Genomic DNA, 21,565 nt, shown 5'->3' on the forward strand with positions numbered 1-21,565 from the left:
AGAAATCCTTACCTGTAGGTCCAGCATTGCTGCATGAGGGTGTACATCTCTGCTGGACAGTCCGTGGGGCAGTCCATGCGCTTCCCTTGCTCTATGAAGCTAATAACCTCCGGGCCTTTCATTTTCTACGAGAAGATCAAGTGGGAAAATGTTTTCACAGAATCACAGAATTGTAGGTGTTGGAAGGGACCTCAAGAGATCATCGGGTCCAACCCCCCTGCCAAAGCAGGTTCCCTAGAACAGGTTGCCCAGGTAGGCGTCCAGATGGGCCTTGAATATCTCCAGAGGAGACTCCACAACCTCCCTGGGCAGCCTGTCCCAGTGCTCCGTCACCCTCACCGTGAACAAGTCCTTTCTCATATTGGTGGGAACTTCCTGTGATCCATTTTGTGGCCATTGCCCCTTGTCCTTTCCCCACAAACCACTGAAAATGTTTTAATGGTTTTGGATCTGGAAACAGGGTCAGCAGAGGCAGTTTAGAGCTGGGCCTGGGGTAGTGCTTTGGGTCCATGCACAGCCCACCCCATACACCCATAGTGTCTGTTTTCAGCCCCTGCACCCAGCAGTGGTGTCTCACATTGCCTCACAGCCCAGGGCCCCATCCCAAGCCTGTGCAGAGCAGTGGCTGAGCAACTGACTTTTCAGCTCTGCAAGTGGGTGGAAAGATCAAAGAGAAGGTCTGCTTTAATTCAAATCCAAATGAATTTGCTTTGTTTTCAGTTTCCTTTCCCTTAAATGAACACAAAGCTGCTGGATCCAAGCAATCCAATCTGTGCCTTCCATGAAGTGGAAGTGAGCCTGTTGTGTTGCCCCCTGCCTAAGAGAAGTAAAAGCACCCACTCGAGGGAATGGAAATCGAAGTTTCAGTGTGTGTCAGTCAACCAGTTTTAGAGTGGGAGCCCAGATTGTGACTTTGATCCATGGTAGGCCCAACTTTGCCTCACCTTGTACGGTTTCTGCCCATAGCTGAAGGCCTCCCACATGGTCACGCCATAGCTCCATACATCACTCTTGCTGGAGAACTTGTGATAGAGGATGCACTCTGGGGCATACCATTTCAAGGGCCACTTTCCTGCTGTCCTGGCCTGTAGCAAAGCAAAGAGGAACATTTGAGAGAGAGCCTGCTCTGAGCTGAACCTGAATTCTGTTTTTCTAAATGTTTCTGTCAAATGCGATCCCACACCGCTGAAAAAATACCGTCTGCATTTCTTCCTTCCCTCCTGGAGCTTTGCAAAGACTCTTTTAATGTCACAGCAGTGAGGCTGGACAGAATGTGATGTGGTTGTGCAGCAGGGCTCCTGGGAAGAGCTCAGAGCCCCTATCTCTGGGAGTCTTAGCCCCCAGCCTGGAGGCCTCCTGCTAGCTATCTGGATCCTTTGCTGTGCTCACACTTACCTTGTAGTAGCTGTCATCAGCGCCAAGCGCCTTGGAGAGTCCAAAGTCACTGATCTTGGCATAATGCTGGTTGACCAGCAGGACATTTCTGGCTGCCAGGTCCCTGTGGACAAAGTTTTTTTCCTCCAAGTACTTCATCCCCATGGATACTTGATGCATCAGCTCCACAATATTGCTGACTGTAATCTCATCTCTGGGGAGGATGGAAGGACAATGCAGTAATAAAACTGTTGGACAGCAAGGATCTGTCATTACTCTGTACACCACAGTCCCCTCTAAGCTCTCTAGCTGCAGCGGAGAATGAGCATGGACATCTCTGTTCCAGAAGCATCAGTCCCTATGACTTACATGAAAAGGAATCTCTTTCTGCTATTAGCAGCCTCCCTCCACCTACAAAGCCAGGCTTCCCTGGCAGCAGTGAGTTGGATGAGAAATGCAGAGAATCTCAGCCACATTTTATTCAGTACTCACTTCTTGGAAGACAAGAACTTGTTGAGTGGTCCTCCAGAAGCCATCTCCATCACAAGCATCAGGGACTCTGCCTCGCAGACCCCAATCATGCGGACAATGTACGGGTTGTCCAGTTGATGCATGATCTGGGCTTCCGTCATCATTTCATCCCTCACTGTTTTCTCATTGTTGCTCTTCAGCACCTTGATGGCCACATCAATCTGCTTCCTGCACAGGACACAAGAGGAACAAATATGGATGAATTAAACAGCAGCTGGATTCATGTATCAGCCAGGAATGGAAACTACTCCACATGTGATAATGTTTGGTATCTCAAATGCAGCCTCCATAGCCTGTTTTTGTGGAGCCCTGTATGACATTGTTATCCCAGGCCTGTTAGAAGGCCAAAGAGAAAAGGATCACCTCACCCTTGTAAGTGTAGAGTAGTGATTGCCATCTGTAGATCTGAAGGCTCCTCACACACTGAGATGTGCATAATCATCGCCATTTTTCAAGGAGAATCTCAGGCACAAAGTGAGCAAAGGCCATCTTTATGGACACGCAGAGAACCAGAGGTAGAGCCAAGGATTGCACATCTACTCAGTTTCACTCCTTTACTCTGATGTGGACCAAGATGACCTCAGGAGCATGGACATGCTCCTCTGAGCCTGGCAAATGCCTCCAGAAGTGGCAGCCTTATGCATGGGAGCATAAAATGCAGCTTATACTCTCGGGACACTGGCAAAGTCCCAGAAAAGCTACTATTGACCTTCCAGAGCCTCTCTTATACCTCCACCCCATTATCACTCTAGAGTCCATCTAACTAGAAACAGGATGGCTGGGGACATCTCTGAGCACCCCCTTCCCTCTTCCTCGGCATCCTTCAGGGCAGCACTCACTTTCTCATTTTGTAGACTCCTTTCTTGACGCAGCCAAAGTTTCCTGCCCCCAGTTCCACTTCATCAATCATCAGGTGGTCCCTCTTCAGGAAGAGTTTCTTATCCTTCAGTTCCTCAGGGTCACTGTACGGGCTCTCATAGACACTGGTGTCCATGGGTAGCAAGCGTGACTTTCCTGCATATTCACATGAGATAAACTTGTTTATAGCTCTAAGTGATGTACCCTTCCCTGCCCCTCCCTCATTGATCGAGAATGTTTTCTCTACCATCCTGGCATATTCTCCTTCAAGCTCCATCATTTAAGCCTTCCCCTGGGCATCTCCCATCCTCTCACAGCCCATGGCCTCTCTGAGTTACACTGTCAGACCCAGGATGGAGAGAAGAGTTTGAGCACTCCCACACCACAGGTCCCAGCAGGTCCCAGCCACGTGCTTGGCTTCCCCCCAGTGAAATGTAACTGAATGCACCGAGTATTTAGTAGGCAGTACAGAAGATGGGGAATAGGACAGGGCTTGATTTACTGGTACAGGGTGCGGACAAACACTTTTGCAATATTCTTGGCTCAGGGCCCGGTAATGAGTGGGTGCCTTTGTAGAAAGGCAGCTTTGCAGCACAGCTCTGACCAGAAGGTGATAGAGATGGCAACCCCCCTGGCTCCTGTGGCACCCCCAGGTCCTGTCTCCTCCCATCACAAGGAGAAGGCTTTCAGAGGTGCTCACCTACAGGCTCTGGCGTGTATCCATCTGCATTGAGAGCCCCAAGGTGTCTCTGGAAAAGAAACAGGGTGAAGTGCCGAGGGGGCTGTGTGTCCCTCAGCCGCAGGGAGCATGCACGCAGGGCTGCGTTTTGCTTTGTACCTCCTCTGTTTCCCCCATCCTGAAGTTATAGGTCTCCTGCAGCAGTGGGGGTCATCCCAGGCTCTGGGATCTGTAGCTCTGTAGCTCAGAGTCAGCGAGTAAAGGGAAGCCCAGAAGCAACTCAGCTTGCAGCCAGCTCACCTGCCTGGCTGGCTGTGCCAAAAAGTGACCTCCACGAGCACCCATGGATGCTGCAGCCACTGTTCCAAAAGCAGACAGGGACAAAGCTGTGACTGCTCTATGAAACACACTTGTCCAGCACAGCTTTGAACTCCAGTGCTGCTTGGAGCCAAGTCACCATGGGAGCCCACCGCAGATTGTGAAAGCTCTCTGAGAAGATGGGTAAATTCTCAGACCTTTATTTGGGCCCAGCTGGGCTCTGGGATGGGCTGCTCTCATAGCCCAGACTTGCTGGTTTCAACACAGCTGAGCACTCGCAGTGGTGACTGAGCGCAGACATACCCTGAGGCCAGGGACGCAGAAGGAGCACAAAGACCTGGCCAGTGGCCAGAGGCCGGCAGCAAGGCTGGGCGTTCCCAGAATCCGACCATGTCTTCCCTGCTCCTGCCTGGCAAGGAGGGCAGCAGGGAGAGGGCTCCCCGAGGACATCCCCACATGTTGCAAGGAGCACAGTGTGAATGGAAACCATTTTCAGCTCTAATGGTAGCTGTGCCCAGCTATTCCTTGTCCCCATCCAAGCTGGAAAGAGGACAACATTGCAGCTGGCCTTAATATATTCCAGTTGTGTTATTGCCTTTTAGAAAAGAGCAGTTTGATCAGCGAGCTTGAAATGCAATTAAGCCCCTGAGGTACCAATAAAACAGACCCTTCCCAAAACTTACGCTCACAGAGGGGTGGGTTGGTGGAACTGGTGCTGCAGAGGCTGTGAATCAAGAGAGAAATTGTTATTTGGAGTCTGTGTGTGCCCCAAGCAGAATCAGAGCATCAGTCCTTGAAGGACTGTGGGGTCCGATCCCTCCCACGCAAAGGCCCCTTTCCACTGTTAGCCATAAAGGGTGTGGAAGTATGCCTGGGTAAGGGGGCTGTTCCCAGGCCAGCCCTCATGAGACCTCAGGGGTCCCACAGGCAGGCTCTGAAGTGACGTTTGTGACACTTGGGCCAGGAGAAGTGACCCACAGTTTTGAGTGTTCAGCTCAAGAGACCCACCAGGAGCCAGGCTTCAGGTCATGTTGTTTTCTTGTGCCTAAAAAGCAAGTCATTTTTCAGAAGCCATGCATTTGGCACCCAAAGCCCCTAATTTTTGCATCTGGGGCGTAACAACCCCAAGCAGTGCTACAGGCTGGGAGATGAGTGGTTGGAAAGCTGCCTGGCAGAGAAGGACCTGGGAGTACTGGTTGATAGGCAGCTGAATATGAGCCAGCAGTGTGCTCAGGTGGCCAAGAAGGCCAACAGCATCCTGGCTTGTATAAGAAGCAGTGTGGCCAGCAGGTCTAGGGAAGTGATTGTGCCCCTGTACTCGGCTCTGGTGAGGCCGCACCTCGAGTACTGTGTTCAGTTTTGGGCCCCTCGCTACAGGAAGGACATGGACGTGCTCGAGCGAGTCCAGAGAAGGGCGACCAAGCTGGTGAGGGGTCTGGAGAACAAGTCTTACGAGGAGTGGCTGAGGGAGCTGGGCTTGTTCAGCCTGGAGAAGAGGAGGCTCAGGGGAGACCTCATCGCTCTCTATAGGTACCTTAAAGGAGGCTGTAGAGAGGTGGGGGTTGGTCTGTTCTCCTACGTGCCTGGTGACAGGACGAGGGGGAATGGGCGAAAGTTGCGACAGGGGAGGTTTAGGTTGGATGTTAGGAAGAACTTCTTTACCGAAAGGGTTGTTAGGCATTGGAATGGACTGCCCAGGGAGGTGGTTGAGTCGCCATCCCTGGAGGTCTTTAAAAGACGTTTAGATGTAGCCCTTAGTGATATGGTTCAGTGTGGGACTTGTTAGTGTTAGGACAGAGGTTGGACTAGATGATCTTGGAGGTCTCTTCCAACCTAGACGATTCTGTGATTCTGTGATTTGTCTGGAGCACAGATTCCCCTGTCTGTTGCTGTGTTTGGGCCACCCTTGGCCAAGCCAGGAGTGTGGCCGCTTTCAGCAGACAGCACGAAGTGGCCTTGCCCAGCCTGCCACAGGAGCTGAGATTGCACTGTTCCCTCACCATCAGAGCCTGAGCAAGGGGGGTCAGACATGGTAAAGGACACTTGTGATGGCACTGCTCAAAGTGGCCTCAACCGGGGCCAGGGATGGCACTCACAGACATCAGCTCACCTGGCATGCTGGGGTTGGGGCAGCTTTCCCTCAGGGCGAAAATTAAACCATCCGGTTTGAGTTTCAAATACTCCACCAGCTGAGAAAGGAATCAGAGGAAAAAGAGATTAATGCAAGCAGAAAATCATCTTTTCTTTTGCAGGCAGCATGTGTGGCTTATGGTAATGATTTCTCTCAGATTTATGGCAGAGAGGGACCTGATTCTTTCTTTCTCTCCTCTCCTAACTATGCACTCAGGGATCTCGTAGAGCCAGCATTTGCATAGCTGGGTATCTGCCAGAGCTGGGAAGAATTTGGGAAGTTAGATAAACACCAAAGAAAGACAAAGGGAAAATCTCTAGCAGTACAGCTGGGTAGGGCATTTTCAGTGTAATGTCATTGTTGCCACAGCCGGAAAGGTTTTTAAGAAGTGTTTTGTTTGATAAAGCCTGAGAGAAACCTTTGGCTTTTCTGGAGGAACCCCAGCGCTAGCCCTCTGGATCTTGGGCAGTTTTTCCCTGCAGTTCAAGCACTGCAGGGATTGACACTGGCTGGAGTTGACCACCCGAGCCCCTGGCCACCGGACCACAGGGCGGACTAGGCTTTCTCTTCCCCTCCCATGTGGCTCAGATTTCATCTGAAATTGGGAGCCTGGCGCAGTTCCGTTTCCATTAAAATGCCCCAAAGTCTTTGTTTTCATTCAAATTCAGAGTGAAGACAGTCTAGGGAATTTGAAAAATTCAGCAAAACAGTTACCATCCCCAGACAGCTTTGCCCAGGAGGAAGCAGCCCAGGAGGAAGCAGCGGTGTTCCTGCCCTGGGGCAGCTCCGAAGGGCCGTGGTGCACACCCAGGCCCAGCCAGGCTCTGGGGGCACGCAGTTCCCAGCAGTGCTAAGGCTCTGTGCTGGTCGTGGGCTTCAAGCCCTCATCACATCCCCTAAAAACCCTGTCCCCTCCTTGTGAGGACTTCTGGGGCACTGCAGCACCTGAACATATTCTGCAGCTCCTTCGGGGTGATAGGATTTGTCTCCTGGTACATGGACACACGTCTCCTGGTCTCATGGTACATCTTTGGTCATGTCAAGGTTTTGGCAGTTGGCTCAACACTTCTGCCCTCCCCCCCCCCTCCCCCCCGCTCTTTGCATATTAGTCAGCCACTTGGAAAATAAAGTTGCAGTCAGTGCCCAAAGGTTTGCCGGGCCAGGAGGGGGGATGCACAGGAGACACAGACTGGTATGAGCAATTTCATCAGGGCTTGCTGCAGGCAGAGGTCCCAGGCACATGATGTGGCTGAATGTGCGATGTTTGCTGACGGGGTGCAAACATAATTAATATGACCATCTGTCAGTATCCTGCCTTGAAGCTAGAAGTGAAAAGCACTGATCCTCTTGTTTCTTTGGAGAGGCACCAGGCTGGTGTTAGGCATGGTAACGCCAGTGCTACTTCAGAGCTGCTATGATAACCCAGCCCTAGCTGTACATAGCTAGGAGTGCACGATGGTGCACAGAAATGAATGTAATGAGGTGAGCTGATAGACAGGCAGACCCAGGGGACATAAGGGTTTTCTGGAAGGGGCTACAACCACCCACATATGGTCTTAAAGTCTTTAAAGCTCCAGGTGGCCTTTCCTTTCTCCCAAAGCATGGGCAGCAACAACAAGGGAGAAGTGCCTTCGCTTTATTAGGACAGCAGCAGTCACTGCCCCACAGTACGGTACCTGCCAGAGCGTGTCGAACTTGGTCCCCTCGGGGATGGAGTACTTGCCGGACTTGTCCTGGTCTATCCGATAGTGATACACTGTTTTGCCGTAGACAAGGGAGAGAGCGTAGGAGCCATTTTCCTTTTTTTCTCTCAGCCTGGTCGGAAGGAGAACTATTGAAAGCAACTCCAGGTTTTGCCCTGCAAATTACCATGGCTGTGGTGGTGGTGGGTTGCAGGGTGGGCACTTGATAAGGAGTCCCTGCACCCCCCTCTTAGAATTGCCACCTTCCCTCTGCAGAGGCTGAGGAGAGATCCTTCACCTTCTGTCTCTTGCCCCTCTTCTCCACCCTCTCCAGCTAATTCTTTCTTTCTTCAACTCATTCAGGAGATAATTAAATTAAGGGCCATCTCACTTCTGCAGAGATGCATGTGTTTTTCTAGCACAGCAAGTGCTTTCTTTTATATTTTATTGGCCATACAGTGCCTCCATTTCAGTGTTGAATGCCTCCGTCTATTGAACTCTGTATCTGATATCACCCTGTGCATTAGGAAGCGTGCTTCATACAGACATCTAAACATGAGAAATGAATAAAGCTTATGACTGGCTTTTCATGAGGGCCAGATACTGCTTCATAACTGACAGGTATGGGGTGTCAGACCCCACAGATCTGTAAACTCAGTCTGACCATGCCCAGCTAAACCTCCTCTCAGGAAGTGCCACATGAAACAAATAACTAGAGGGTAAGTGGGGAAATGCTAAAGGGACCATCTGTCAGGGTTTACACACTCACAGGAACTTCCCATCAGGTTGTGCCCCAGAGTAGAGCCTCCGTTCAGCTTCATCCCGGCTGATGTTGCCGTGGTACCAGGGCATCCTCTCATGGGCCGTGGTGGCAATGAGCTTCTCCACCTGTGGAGCCTGGCTTATGATGGCCTGTTCAAGTGCATCCCCCTGGAAGAGAGTGAGAAATGAGACCTCCTGCTGCACCGCTGTGTTGCTGCGTGGCTTCAGCATGGCTTAGTTTGCACCCCCTTGGACAGCTGAGGCACGAAACTTGGACAGTCTTGCAACTGGAGTGCCTGTGACATTAATTGTGCCTGTAGCACTAGTGGGTTGGATTCTGTTCTGCTGCAGAATTACTCGCAGAATTACTCAAGATGAGATACTTGCTTATCTAAATTGCTCCCAGCCCTCAAATCCATCTGAAGTCCATTGATTTGCTGGTGAGGGAAGAGAGAAGCTATTGTGTTCACATGGGGGATTTTGACATCAGGCTCGCAGGGTGCCTTCCTGCTTGGCATTCCTGGAAGAGCAGGACCACTTTCTGGTGCCTCTGCCTTCTTGGCTGCTTGCTGTCCCCAGGCACTACAGCTTATCAAGAGCAGTGCAATCTGGAAATCATGTGGGATACCACAGATGAATTTTACTGGCCCTACACTTTTTATAAACAAATGCAGGTTTTCATTTGCCAGTAGGTGGCAATGTCCTTTGTGTTATCTGCCAGGGTGTACGGTTCAGCTTCACGGAGAAACCATACAGAAGACCTCATTCTGTCAGGCACCTCTGGTCTAAAATAGACCACATTTAGAGACTTTTCATAGAAAGACTTCCTAGGGAGAATGCCTGAGCTATCTCACTTGGAAGGGATTGAGTAGGCACTATTGAGCTGACAGCAGATAAAGGAAAATTAATTATGTAGCTGCCAGTGTGACCATTTAGAGAGTTTTGCTTGGTCTGTCTCAATTATATATATTTCTGTGTACAACCAACTACAGAAGCTATTTTTAAATTTAAATAATAGACTAGATGCAGTACCCAGTACCTTAGTCTCATAGGCAAAATCTCCAATGACTTTAAAGAGCAAGGAAAACCTGAGCAACACTTTGAATCTGGTTTCATCACAGCTTCAACACAGCATTACGGAGGCACAGACACTTCATGTGCAGAGCGTTGGTCTAACTGCAGCGAGTGTTCCGTGTGCTGCAGGGGAGCAAATGGCGCATGGCGAAATGCTTGCGAAGTGGGTGGTGAACCCCAACGCCCTGCAGAGCAGGTGCAATAGCACTGTTCAGAGAAATAGCCTGAAGGTTCGGGATGATGTTTAGACACGTTTCTGAAGAAGCAACTGAAAAAGTGAGAGTTAAGTCTGGTTTTAGTGCCTGCTGCCTCTGAGAAGAAGGACCTTGCTTCACCATGATGTGATATAAGAAGGGGAAGACAGCAATAGAGGTCAGGGTGGCAAGCGGCGGTAAGCCCCCAGGGAACACCCCTTGCACAGTCCCACACTGCCTTTGGCAATGTCCAGTACCTCTAGTCTCCACGTCTGCCGGACGTACTCGCGCACCATATTGTCCCTCATGCTGTCGAAGACACCAGGCTGGGGCTCCACGCCACTCGGGCGGTTGCAGGGCTTGCGGAGGGTGCAGCAGAGCCCATCGGCATCCTTGGAGTAAAACTCGCAGAGCTCCTCTGGCCCACAGTGCGCTTTGCCCCCCGCAATAGCGTAGGTACCGTTCATCTGGCGCTCGATGGCGTAATGATAAAACTGCAGGTTGCATACCATGGAGAGGACGTACCCCCCCAGACTGCGCAGGCATTGCCGCAGCAGGAACAGCCCATCCGACATGCCTGCCAGCTTGAGGTACTCCTCCGCCTCCGACCTGGCAATGCTGCCATAGTAAAAGGGCAGGTGAGCAGCAGCATCCGGCATTGCTGCGCACTTACTGGGATTGCTTGGGGCAGCTCACACGCAGCTCGTACTTGATCTGGAAGAGAGAACCAAAATTCTTCACTGACTGAATTTTTGCAAACAGGTTTAATTGGAATTCAAGCCTGTTTATCTAGGGGTTGATCAGCCCGCAGAGGACAGTCTGTAGGGGCATCTCAGACATCACATGGAGAGTAGCAACGGGTGCATTCATATCTCTGGCCAGAGAATCCCACACAGCAATTTGCCTATCCTGCTAGAACAGGTAAGCAGAAATACACCCAATCTTGATCTATTGCAAGTAATAGAGAATGCACCAAATTCTACAGTGATTGTTCTGGTCATGGATTACCTTCACTATTAAAAATGTGCTTCTTAAATCCATTCCAAAGTTTTTAGTTTTGACTTCCTACTATTTTCTCTCTAGTCTTGTTCACAATAAAAGGAAATTCTTTTTCCTCCCTGAATAAATTAGTTTTGCTGTGAGGGTCTATTAGGCCAAAATCTTACATGAATTAAGATTAAAACATGAGAGCAACATTAATTGTCTAAAGAACATCTAGATATACGGTTGCACCAAACACAGCAAAAGGAGGCAAGTATAAGCCGAGTGCTTCTAGGCAGACATTAACCATTGGTTGACAGGAGCAAGGAGAAACCTTCCTCTAATTGTCTCTTGATAAATTGTATGGATTTTTTTTCCTACAATATCTGACTGGCTGGTTTCTGAATTTGGCCAACACTCCGATCCCAGCTGGCAGTTCCTATTTCTACTTCTTACACATGTTCCTGAGAAAGCCGGAGCTCAGACATGGCCAGCCGTCATTGCAAAGTTAGTTTAATCCCGCTGTCTCTGTCAAGCTGAAATGTGCAAGCATTACTGGAGTTCCCCTCTCAGAACAACCTAAAACCAGAAAAAAACCTACCGCCGTGTTGCTGCAGCGCCGGTTCTTGGTGGGAACCCAATGAGAAATGTCACTTTGTTGACTGAGATACTGCAGAGCCCCTCCTGACAGAGAGCTATAGGAGTTCTATCAAAACATCTAAAATCCCACCCACAAATTATAGCCAATTTCCGGTGCTTAGTGGAAACATTACCAGATTTGGAGGGTCTTATTTGTTCCCTGGAGCCTAATCTTCAGTTTTGTCACTGCGTAGATGCTGACCCCAAAAAGAGTTATTGTCTCCCTCCCCATCTCCCAGAAATGCATAACTCATGTTTATAGAAAAGGCAACCCAGCTTTTTGGCTGGATCTCTGCTATTCACCCTGATTCTTCCCAACATCACCCTCATTTCCGAACATGGTGGGACAAGTCACTGCCTGATTGTTTGGTCCCACTGAGCTGCTTCAGAAGCAGCCTCTCAGGCAGTGGCTGGAGCTGTACTTGGCTGGCCATCTGCCTGCCCTGTGCCTACCTAGCAGCACTAGTGAGGGGGCTGCTTCCTGCCAGCCTCTGGCCCTGCTGAGCTATGAAAGGGTTGGCTGGATATGTGCTCTGCGTCAGTAGGAACAGGGTAGGGGTTAGAAGGAAACTGCTGAGGAGAAACCATTCCTCTGCATGCACCCTGCTCTGCTCAGCGTTCAACAGTGAAGACCCCATGGGGAACTGGATTTATGGCAACCAGAGTCTTCTCTACCTATTTGTTGTCTTCATTAAGCCCAGAAGTGGCCTTCTGATGAGAACAGGAAAGGAGAGCAGGCTTGGTGAAGGAGATGTTTTAGCTAAGGCAGGAAACCACAACAGGAAGCCGTCAGCGGCGTTTGCAGCTTGCATGCGGGACGAGTGTAAACCCTGTTAAGCGCAGCACAAGTAAGCCTGAATTGTGAAGCCCCCTTAATCAAATTCAACAAATGAAGCAAAGTGGGGTCTTGGTGGACCTGCCAGTATGAGACAGAAGGCAAAAGGAAATATACTGTAGCTAAAAACCTGAAATGGAGTCAGTGCTTTGAAAGCAAATGGCCTCCGTGGTCATTTGAAATGCTCCAGGCATCAGAGCTGCCCAAATGCCGGGCAGATGCAGCCCCCAGCACTGCTCCTGAGACAGAACAACTGCCAGGGCAGGACCCAGGAGGGTGGGATGTCCCGCATTGGAGGATGTCAGAAGCAAGCACTGCAGCTCTTAGTTTTGACTGCAGAGTCAGGCCCATGAGTCATATTCATGAGTGAAGGAAGAGGAAGCGCTGAGTAGGCAGTGGAAGGTTGATAGCCTTCTTCATGTGCTACTAATTTCCACTGGCTACCTGGGTTAAACAGTGATTAGGTACAAGGATGATGCACCCAAACATGCTGATTCCCTTCTCCGGAAAGTTCAGGAGCAAAACATCACAGAAAATGGAACATGTTTGAAAATCGGTCAGGTGGAAGTGAGACAGCAGAAGCCACTGATCACTACTGAGCTCCCACAAAGTTTCCAGGTGCTTACGCAGGCAGTTCTGTTGCAAACAGACTGTTTTTTTCTCTGCAAGCACAGGGCTGGAGTCCGGAGAGCCTCCATACAAGAGTGAACCCAGGCCTCTGGGTGGGCCTGAACAGCCCTGGCACAACCTTAGCAGACTCAAACCTCACACAGCTTTGTTTTTCTGCAGTGTAAAGCACAGATGAAAATGAGAACCGATTTCATGGATGGCTTTTACAGACAAACTAGTGGCTGGAAGAAGCTGTGAAAGGCTCCCTCAACCACCGTCTTCAAGCAGCAGGACCTGATTTTTCCAGCATCTTCTAAATCTCTGTCCCTTGGGCTGTAGCAACCCAGATGCTGAGCATTCCTGTTGGTTTTGGGTGCTCAGCCCAGGTTAGAAATAGCCCTTGGGGAGAAAGCCCACGAAGGCAGGGCTCCTGCAGTTATGGCCACGTCTGCAAGCTGGCGCTGTGACGTGAGGATGCACTGAAGAAAACAGCGCCCACGTAAAAAGCAGAGTCAGATCTGCACACAGGAAAGTCGTGCAGGAAACTATTGACATGTCAGTCAATCAGATCTATATATAGCTGGCTACTCGCTTCTATTTAGATTAGACAAGAACCATCAGGAACTGGTTTGACTTTATAATTTCCCAGAAGAGCAGGTCCAATTTGTGCTGTACCAGTGCCAGTCCCTGAGAGGCTGCCAGAGGAAGTGGTGGCAAACTGTAGCACCCCATAGGAGAGTGTTTTCTGTCTCACTATGGCCACGACAAACCCCCACAGCACTGCCCTGGCTGCCTGGGCTGTCTCTTTAAGGTGGCCGACCCGGGGGTGGAGGACCCGGGGAGGGATGGAGGCTGGGAAAGGGCGGGGGGGGGGTTATAAAAGGGGTCTGGGCGAGTGGGTGCCCTGGAGGGGCTGGTGCAGGGAGCTGCTGTTTGAGGTGTGTGGTGGCAACGTGGGGGAGGAGGGTTTTTTTTGAGCAACTCTGTAAAAGGTGTTTAATTGAGGGGAGGCAACTGAAAGTAAGAACTGCCGGGCTGAATGTGGCATTGCTGGGGCAGAAGGTCTGGCTGGGGGGAGCAAGAGGCTCGGAGCTACCGTGCCACTCACTTGCCCTGTCCCTGGGCTGTGAGTGGGGAATGACTGCCACCTCGGGGCTTGCCTGCCCTGTAGGAGGCTGCTGCTGGCTGAGGCCAGGTTGCCCCAGCCGCCTGCTGAGCCCTGCAGCTTCTCCTGGCATCCCTTGGCCTCTCACTGCACTGGTGAGGTTCTGCAGAGCTCCATGCAGGCCTCTTGCCTCGCCCTGCTGCAAGAAGCTAGTGCAAGAGTAGATGTGTTCTCCTGTGATGCTGTTTGCAGCCCTTTTTTGGTGCTGTAGGAAAACCTGGGTAAAACTTTGTACCTGGTACTATCTTGACCTGCTTGGTGTTTACTGAGCTCTCCAGGAGTCTGCTGCTGGAGCTGATCCTGTGGAGGTGTGGGGCTGAGCCTGGGTGCAGGGGCTGTGGCAGAGGGAAGGTGGAGGCAGGGCTTAGGAGAGAGCAGGATGGCACAAAGAGTAGGGTAAATGGAACAAATCATCAGTAGCTGCTTCCCTGTGGCTTTGGGTGCATGCCAGCCATCTTCTGGCTTGCCTAGGGCTGTGGAGGAGCAGCTATGCCCAGTTCTTTCCCCTAGATTTCCTTCTGTTGTTCCTGGTCTGATCCAAGAACTGGTTTTATAGTGAAGAGCCTGGTTGAAGATGAAGGACTGTAAAATGTTTCAAGTGTACAAGTTCCCTTTCTAAGTCATTTATCCCAGGAGTGGCTTGTGACATGTAAGAGGATGAGCTGTGAGACGATTCCTGGATTGTGAGCATATAGTCTTCTAAATGCTAAATAACAGTAGATTTGAAATAACTTTGATTAAACTTCAAATGCTTCTCAGTTTAAAGAAAACTTTAACCTTGACTTGGATTGGCCTTACTATACTCTTCTAATTGCTCTTGATTAATGTTAAATTTGCATTTGTGCATTCCATAGCAGCTCTTCCCAAAGCTTCCTCATGAGCACTTATGTTCCTTGCTTTAACTGCTTTCCTAACCTCCCTGCTGACTGCATATTAAAACGTCAACTACACAATCATTTATTAACACTTGAGCTATGTGTGAGTAGGAGTTTATGAAACTGTGAGCCCATTTTTGTTCGTACTCATAAACAGCATGCCTTCTGCTTATATTGAAGATAATAATCTTCTGTACTTGTCAGTGGGTATTACTGACTCAGTCCTACCTGAAATGGTTGTATTTACAGAAACTCCACAGAAAAAGCTCCCTGCTCTTGCTGGAGTCCTGTGGCTTGAATTCTACAAAGGACCTGATCTGCCCTTTGCTGTCCTTGAAGTGAGCAGGTAAGTGCAAACTGCCCCTTGCTGCCTGTGGATCCCTGGCCATGTGCAGAAATGCTTCATACACCTAAGCCCCTTTGAAGTGAAACATGGGAGTCGTCTGGCCCCAGGGAGAGTTCAGTCCTTTTTGGAATAAAGATGTTAAATTCCCCAGTATCCTTTGCAAGGCCTCATGCAGGGGCCTGGTACTGCTGGGATGCACTTGATGCAAAAGCTCCTGACAGTGGTGTACCAACTTTGAAAAAAAGCTGGTACCATGGAGATCAGAACCCTTCATCCCCAACTCCTTCCAAACTCTTGGCCAGAGACCTCGTGGCACCCCATCACAGTATTATTGAAGATTTAAAATAAACATAGGTGATAGTTCTGTTTAAATGCTTGTGCCTTGGTGTTACAGTACCTGTGTGATGAAGCAGCCATTGCTTACCCAGCGGCAGGGCTGCTGGTGGCTGGTTTCCTGTTCCTCCTTCCACCCAGGATCAGAACTAGCCAGGCTGCCTTGGGTCCCTCAGCTCTCTTAAAGCACTTACTCCCACAAGCAGGCAGCATTCAAGGGCTTGATGTCTGAGCATGCTGCTTGCAGACCCCCCTTCAGAGTCAGCCTGATGCTTGTATCTGCACCCAAATATGCAGGAGTGGTCATGTGCCACCTCTGCTCCTGTTGCAGCTCCCAGCTGCTTCTCGCTGCTTTGCTTCAAGCTGGCCACTCTTAACCTGCCTGAGTGGGTGAGGCTGCTCATCCTTCTCAGAAAGGGAGAAACAGTGCAACAGAGCATGGAAAATTGATGACACGCTTGTTTGGTGCAGTCAGATGGCAATAAAGGCCTGAGCTCATTCATATCCTGCTGGGGACTTGTTTTCCTTCTGTGGTTATTTGTCAAATGCTAATGAGCGGAAGCAATTTGCTCTTCTCTCCTTGAGAGCAGGAGACAAGGAGGGGGCAGGGGAGGGGCAAGGCCACCTGCCTGGGGCCCTGGTGGTTATAACTATCTGCCTCTTTTGTTCAAGCTGTTGCTTTAATGGCCAGGATTGCCTTGTTCCCAGAAAGCAGTTTTCTGGTGTTAGCCTGCTTCCTCTGAGCTTTTCACTGATGCCTGTGAACCAACGGTGCAGCTGCCTCTGGTAACAGGAGGCAGGGCTTGGTGCCTCCCTACAGGATGCTGGCGCAGGTTTTTCTGCAGTGCCATAGAAAGAGAATCGGGCGGAGTGTGGTCCCCTGAGCCAAAATGGTCATCTCATGAAAGGAAATTAAGTTACCATCTAGTTGACCAAGGGAAGTCAGTAGATGTAATTCTTCAGAATTTCAGCAAAGCTGTTGATTCTATTTCTCACAGTATCCTTCTGGGCAAAATGTGTAGCATTCAGCTAGATACTCACATAATGCTGTGAGTGAACAACTGGCTGATGGGTTGGGCTCAAATGGCTATCATAAATGGGGTTACAGCAGGCTGGAAGCTAGTCACTAGTGGGGTTCTTTCTGCAGGGCTTCATTTTAGGGACAGTTCTCTTCAATGTTTTTGTAACTGATCTGGATGCAGGACTCAAATGTATACTAAGTTTGCAGATGACACTGACTGCCTTGAGGGTAGAGATGCGTTACAGTGAGATCTTGACAAACTAGAGGGCTGGGCAATCAACAGCATGAAGCTCAACAAGTGCTGGATTCTGCACCTGGGATGGAACAACCCCAGCTGTATGTACAGTTTGGGGGATGAGAGGCTGCAGAGCAGCCCCCCAGAAAGGGCTCTGGGGCTTCTGGCTGACAGCAAGTTGAACCAGTCAGCAGTGGGCCCTGGCAGCCAACAGGGCCAACTGTGCCCTGGGGTGCCTCAGGCCTGGCATTGCCAGCCAGGCGATGGAAAGGATCGTCCCGCTCTGCTCTGCCTGCTGCGGCATCACCTTGAGCATCACATGCAGGCTTGGGCACCACAGTATAACAAGGACATAAAGCTATTAGAGAGCCTCTCAAGGAGGGCTACGAAAATGGTGAAGGGTCTGGAGGGAAAGATGTGTGAGGGGTGGCTGAGGTCCCTTGGTTTGTTCAGCCCAGGGAAGAGGAGGCTGAGGGGAGGCCTCATGGCTGTCTGCAGCTTCCTCACGAGGGGAGCAGAAGGGCAGGTGTTGAGCTCTGCTCTCTGGGGACAGCGACAGGGCCTGAAAGAATGGTGACAGGGTGTGGGGGGGTCAGGTTGGATATTACTAAAAGGTTCTTCCACCGAGAGAGTGGTTGGGCACTGGAACAGGCTCCTCAGGGCAGTGGTCACAGCACCAAGCCTGCTGGAGTTCCATAAATATTTGGACAATGAAATCAGACATGGTCTGATTTTTGGGTGGTCTTGTGTGGAGCCAGGAGTTGGACTCCATGAGCCTTGTGGGTTCCTTCCAATTTGGGATATTCTGAGTATTGCTGTAGGAAGTACCAGTAGGTCTCTGGACACATGCAGGTGGCTTTCCTACGTTTGGTTTACACAGGCAAATTGTATACATTAGCATGTTTCCTATTTACATGTGGTCGTGTCTGTGGTGTCACATGTTCTTTCTAACAAAGTGCACCTGACTCTCACTAAAATCTTTTTATCTGGTTGTGCTTTACTTGGGGAATACAGATGGAAAGACAGCCAAGCATGTAGATCTTGGTGTGCTTCTCAGTGTCCAAGGATGGCAGCTCAGTGCAATACAAGTGGTTGTTCTTAATCTTCTTTACATTGGTTGATTACTGGCTACAGGACTGACTAATTAGTTCTGCAACTAACTATAACAGTGTTTTGGCTAAATACTTGTCTCTTTCCCTAAAGAAAAGGGTATTGGTTCTTTATAAAGTGCTTCTTTTCGGTGAAAAAATTTCTGAGCAAGAGTTTGTTTGTAGGTAGGAGCCTGGAAGACCCTGATAAATCATAAGGTCCAGAACCATGTTTTTAGCAATGCTGCATGTAAGAAAGGGCACAGAAAAATTAACTGAATGTGATGGTTTGTTTAAACTCAAGCTGATGTTATTTGGGGAATATGCAGTGATGTGGACAGGCCCAAGTAACCTGGCCACTGTATCCTATACAGTGAAGAAGAGAGCTTTGCTGTACCCTATGGTGGCTGGGTTAGTGCAGGAACAGAAACCTGAGTTCTGGTCCCCCACAGCTACCCTTGGACCTCCTACTGGTTTGTAATAGCATCCTCTCATAATCCAAATGTCCCTGGCGGGCAGCTCTGGACTAGGTGGGGTGATGGGCCCACGGGCAGGGGTGACACTGCTGTGTGATGGGGTAAAGCAAAGTAACTGTCCTAAGGCAGCATGTCCTCAGCTGTTGTGTGTGGATTGAGTTTGGAAGGCTGTGAAAACACCCTGCTGATCCTTTGTAGAGCCACTGAAAACACTTCTGGCCCTGGACCCACTCATCCTGAACAGCTTTTAATTAGGGTCTAACATAGTTAAACACAGTACATTGTTCACTGCCTGGTATTCCTGAGTGCTTTTGTGGTCTGGTAACTCAGCTATGGGTCATCATGTCTAAACAAATGATGTCAAGATGTCCTAAGGATGAGTGAGCACAGAACTTGTCCCTGTGTTTACCTGCCACTCAGGTGGAGCTGAGGTTGACAACTAACTGGAGTGAGGAGCTGGTACTCCAGCAGCATTCTCCGGTTTTTGGTATAGCAGATGCTTTCATGGAGCCAGTAAAAGCAAGCTGCAGTAATGCAACAAAACATCCATATGCTGAGAGCGGTTATGTTGCTTGCTTCTACCTGGCCTCACTGCATTACCTCAAAGGGTTTTTGCTGAAATAAAAGCTTATTGCAGCATTGTGGTCCTGGAACTTTCCAGTACAGAGCGTGGGGAGCAACAGGCTGAAGAAAGGTTAAATGAGATTTACATAAGCAATTTGCAGCTAGCCTGTGGCTTAAGTCATTCCTTGGCACTACTGCTGGTGGCACAGCCCTTAGCAGGGTGCAGTAAAGGTGACGCTGCAGATGTGACAAGGCTTTAAGCTGCAGTGGTGTGAGGGCACTGGCCATGATGGATATTTTTGGAAATGTTTCTCATGTTCTGCACTGGCTTTGGTCCTTCTGATGGTTCTGAGCAGGTACCTTTTCTGGAAGGACTGGAACCTGCTGAGCAGGTTCAATGCTGCTCTGAACAATGTGCCCTCACCTCTGCCCCTCTCATGGCTCCCAGCGGTGAAGCGTCTGACAACTCCATTTCCAACTGCGAAAGGACCCAGCGTGGAGCCTGATGTCTTTTTCTACATAAAAACCATCTGCATTAATGCTTTGGGTCTGTCATTTAAAGATAAGTATATAGTTGAGCTTAGTTTAGGAGTATATTTTTTTTTGCAGTACCTACAGATTCCTTGGAAGATCACAGCTGCTGCCTGTGCTGCTTATGAGTATGCAGCTGTTACCTCCTGAGTTTTTCAGGGCAGAAAAGATGGAGAAGAGACAGGCAAACTGAGGAGAGAGGAGTTGTGTGTGCAGTTACCATCAGGTCAGGTGCAGAGCTCCAAAGTCTTGTTCCCTTACTCCCGGTGTGCAGGGCTCTGCAGCCACTAGGCTGCAATCCCTTCCTGATGGGTGTTGACTTTGTGCCCTACTTGGTAGGATACTGGATTATCAGCTATCCTGGGGAGGGAGGCAAGCTGTCTGGGAATAACATGGGGGGGCGGGGGGGGGGGGGGCCTCACCCACCTGCTGGCCAGCCTCCAGCTAGAGTTTTTTCTCAAATGGGTTAAAACCTGTTGATTCAGTGAAAGTGCATTGCATTGGGCATGTATGCAGGCTAAGGTTGATCTGATGACCTGGTTTCAGTTCTTTAATCTTGCTGCCTTTGCTTTTTGAGAGGCGACAGTTACTGTGTCCTCTCTATACTGATCATCCGTTTGCCTCTGCTTTCGTAATGGGACCATTTAACATTGTAGATATTATCAGACATCTGTTGGTCTTCTGTTTTGCACTGGTCCATCCAAAACTGCCTGGCTTCTCCTTGGTCTATAATACAGGCTATATTTTTAAGGTATTCTTACTTTGGACAGTATCTCTATGCATATGAGGCGCTTCAGAATCATACTTCTATAGTCCTGCTCTGAAGCCATCACTAGAGCCTGAAGTCCCTGTCAGGAGGGGAGGCAGGAGAACGGGGAGCAGAGTAGTGAGCAGTAAAGCCAATAGTGAGCAGGTCGTAGCGGTGCCGCATCAATAGTGTGTCTTGGTGCCCTGAACATTAGCCGGGAGGAAGGCTTCAGTGTGCTCAAGCTGCCCTGTAACTCTGCTCCTCAGTGCTGACACAATAGTGTGTTAAAATGGGAGACTACCTTACATAGCTCTGCTAGAGGGGATTTAGGCAGGCAGAGCATAAATGTGGAACTCAGAACTTGGCTTAGACACCAAAGCAACTTCTCTGTGCTTGCAGTAAGTGCCATGGGCTCTCAAATGGCCATGAGTCAGTGAGGTTTCTCAATCTCATTTTGCTAGCCCAAGCAAAGGGGGCTAGCAGCAGATCCAAACATGACCAAATGAGTGTGTTGGGCAGCTGGTGTTTGCCACTGGCACTGCAGCCCTAGCGCTTGCTTTTATGAGCAAAATATTACTGTAAGTAGACTCTCTGATGGGGAAGAGGCTGGCAGAGCACTGAGTGCACTCACTGCTTCTCAGATATAAAAAGATGAGTTTCGTTTACATGGAACAGATCAGAACGAAGTTACTGTAGCTTTAAAAAAAAAATCAACCACTAGCAAAACCAAACAAAAACCCCAAACCCACCCATGTGATTCAGTACCAGTAGTGAACATGATTCTGGCACCTTGACACTATTGAGATTATTTAGTCCAGGAGGTGTTTTGATACTGGAAGTGTTGTAAACATTCCAAGTTTGGGATGGAGCAATAAGTGAAGGGCTTGACTGATGGGCTAATGAGTACAGCTCTTCGGAACTGATAAGATATAGGGATAAAGGAGAAGATAACCAGACTTTCCACTGATTCATGAAACATTTCCTAATAAAATCCATCAGGATGTGGAACAGTGGAAGTCCCGTTCCTAGTCACTTAACAGTGGATCAGTACTGTAGTGGGGAACAATCATCTACAGGCAGGAAGAAACTGGGATGAGCTAATAGGACTTTCCCATATCTAACTTCTGCAATTTTGAGTTCCATTCAGGGAAAATTGCACTTTCAATTCCTTTCTCTGGCCAATGTAACTTCTAGTTCAGCCAAGGCTCCATGGAATACAGAAACACTGAATGCAGAAACATTTTGCTTCCACTGTTGATGTTTTTGGTCTTCTGAACATCAGTGTCAGAAGTAAGAATGAAGGCTTCTGCTTGCTCACTAGACTATTATACGGACAATATTTACTGTTCTCCTGCACTTTTTTTATGTGGCTAACTGATCAGCTACATGGCTACTGAGGTGAAAAAATAGCTCTTTCTCCATGGTCTCATAAGTTCTTAGCTTTTGTTCTTTCTATGCTATCGATGGGAGGTTATATTAATATCTACCTGTGCTTAGTCCCTGCTTCTTACCATGG

General features: G+C 49.3%; 2 protein-coding genes across 11 annotated transcripts in view; one reads left to right on the forward strand and one right to left on the reverse strand.

The window, feature by feature from the left end:
• The window catches only part of ZAP70 (zeta chain of T cell receptor associated protein kinase 70), a 32,218-nt gene that overhangs the window by 1,800 nt on the left and 8,853 nt on the right, over window positions 1-21,565 (reverse strand). The window contains exons 1-12 of one of the 2 annotated variants that reach the window (XM_080565711.1): window positions 11,186-11,532; window positions 9,861-10,317; window positions 8,343-8,503; window positions 7,568-7,706; window positions 5,871-5,949; window positions 4,444-4,484; window positions 3,464-3,512; window positions 2,745-2,919; window positions 1,867-2,073; window positions 1,396-1,588; window positions 945-1,085; window positions 13-125 (exon numbers count right to left, since the gene is read on the reverse strand). In XM_080565711.1, coding sequence (XP_080421837.1) covers window positions 13-125; window positions 945-1,085; window positions 1,396-1,588; window positions 1,867-2,073; window positions 2,745-2,919; window positions 3,464-3,512; window positions 4,444-4,484; window positions 5,871-5,949; window positions 7,568-7,706; window positions 8,343-8,503; window positions 9,861-10,262 — 1,700 coding nt within the window. In that variant the 5' untranslated portion in view covers window positions 10,263-10,317; window positions 11,186-11,532. Of the gene's footprint in view, window positions 1-12; window positions 126-944; window positions 1,086-1,395; window positions 1,589-1,866; window positions 2,074-2,744; window positions 2,920-3,463; window positions 3,513-4,443; window positions 4,485-5,870; window positions 5,950-7,567; window positions 7,707-8,342; window positions 8,504-9,860; window positions 10,318-11,185; window positions 11,533-21,565 lie in introns of those variants that run through there. The other variant, XM_080565710.1, reaches the window with a different exon arrangement.
• ADAMTS10 (ADAM metallopeptidase with thrombospondin type 1 motif 10) overlaps window positions 13,557-21,565 on the forward strand; it is a 72,790-nt gene continuing 64,781 nt past the window's right edge. For 5 of the 9 annotated variants that reach the window (XM_080565703.1, XM_080565701.1, XM_080565699.1 and 2 more), the window contains exons 1-2: window positions 13,579-13,687; window positions 14,957-15,053. The gene's annotated coding sequence lies outside the window, so the exon portion shown is untranslated. Of the gene's footprint in view, window positions 13,688-14,956; window positions 15,054-21,565 lie in introns of all 9 variants that reach the window. The other 4 variants (XM_080565704.1, XM_080565706.1, XM_080565702.1 and 1 more) reach the window with 2 other exon arrangements.

The sequence above is a fragment of the Anser brachyrhynchus genome (genome assembly GCF_964034855.1).
Source record: "Anser brachyrhynchus genome assembly, chromosome: 23".
Taxonomy (NCBI): Eukaryota; Metazoa; Chordata; class Aves; order Anseriformes; family Anatidae; genus Anser; species Anser brachyrhynchus.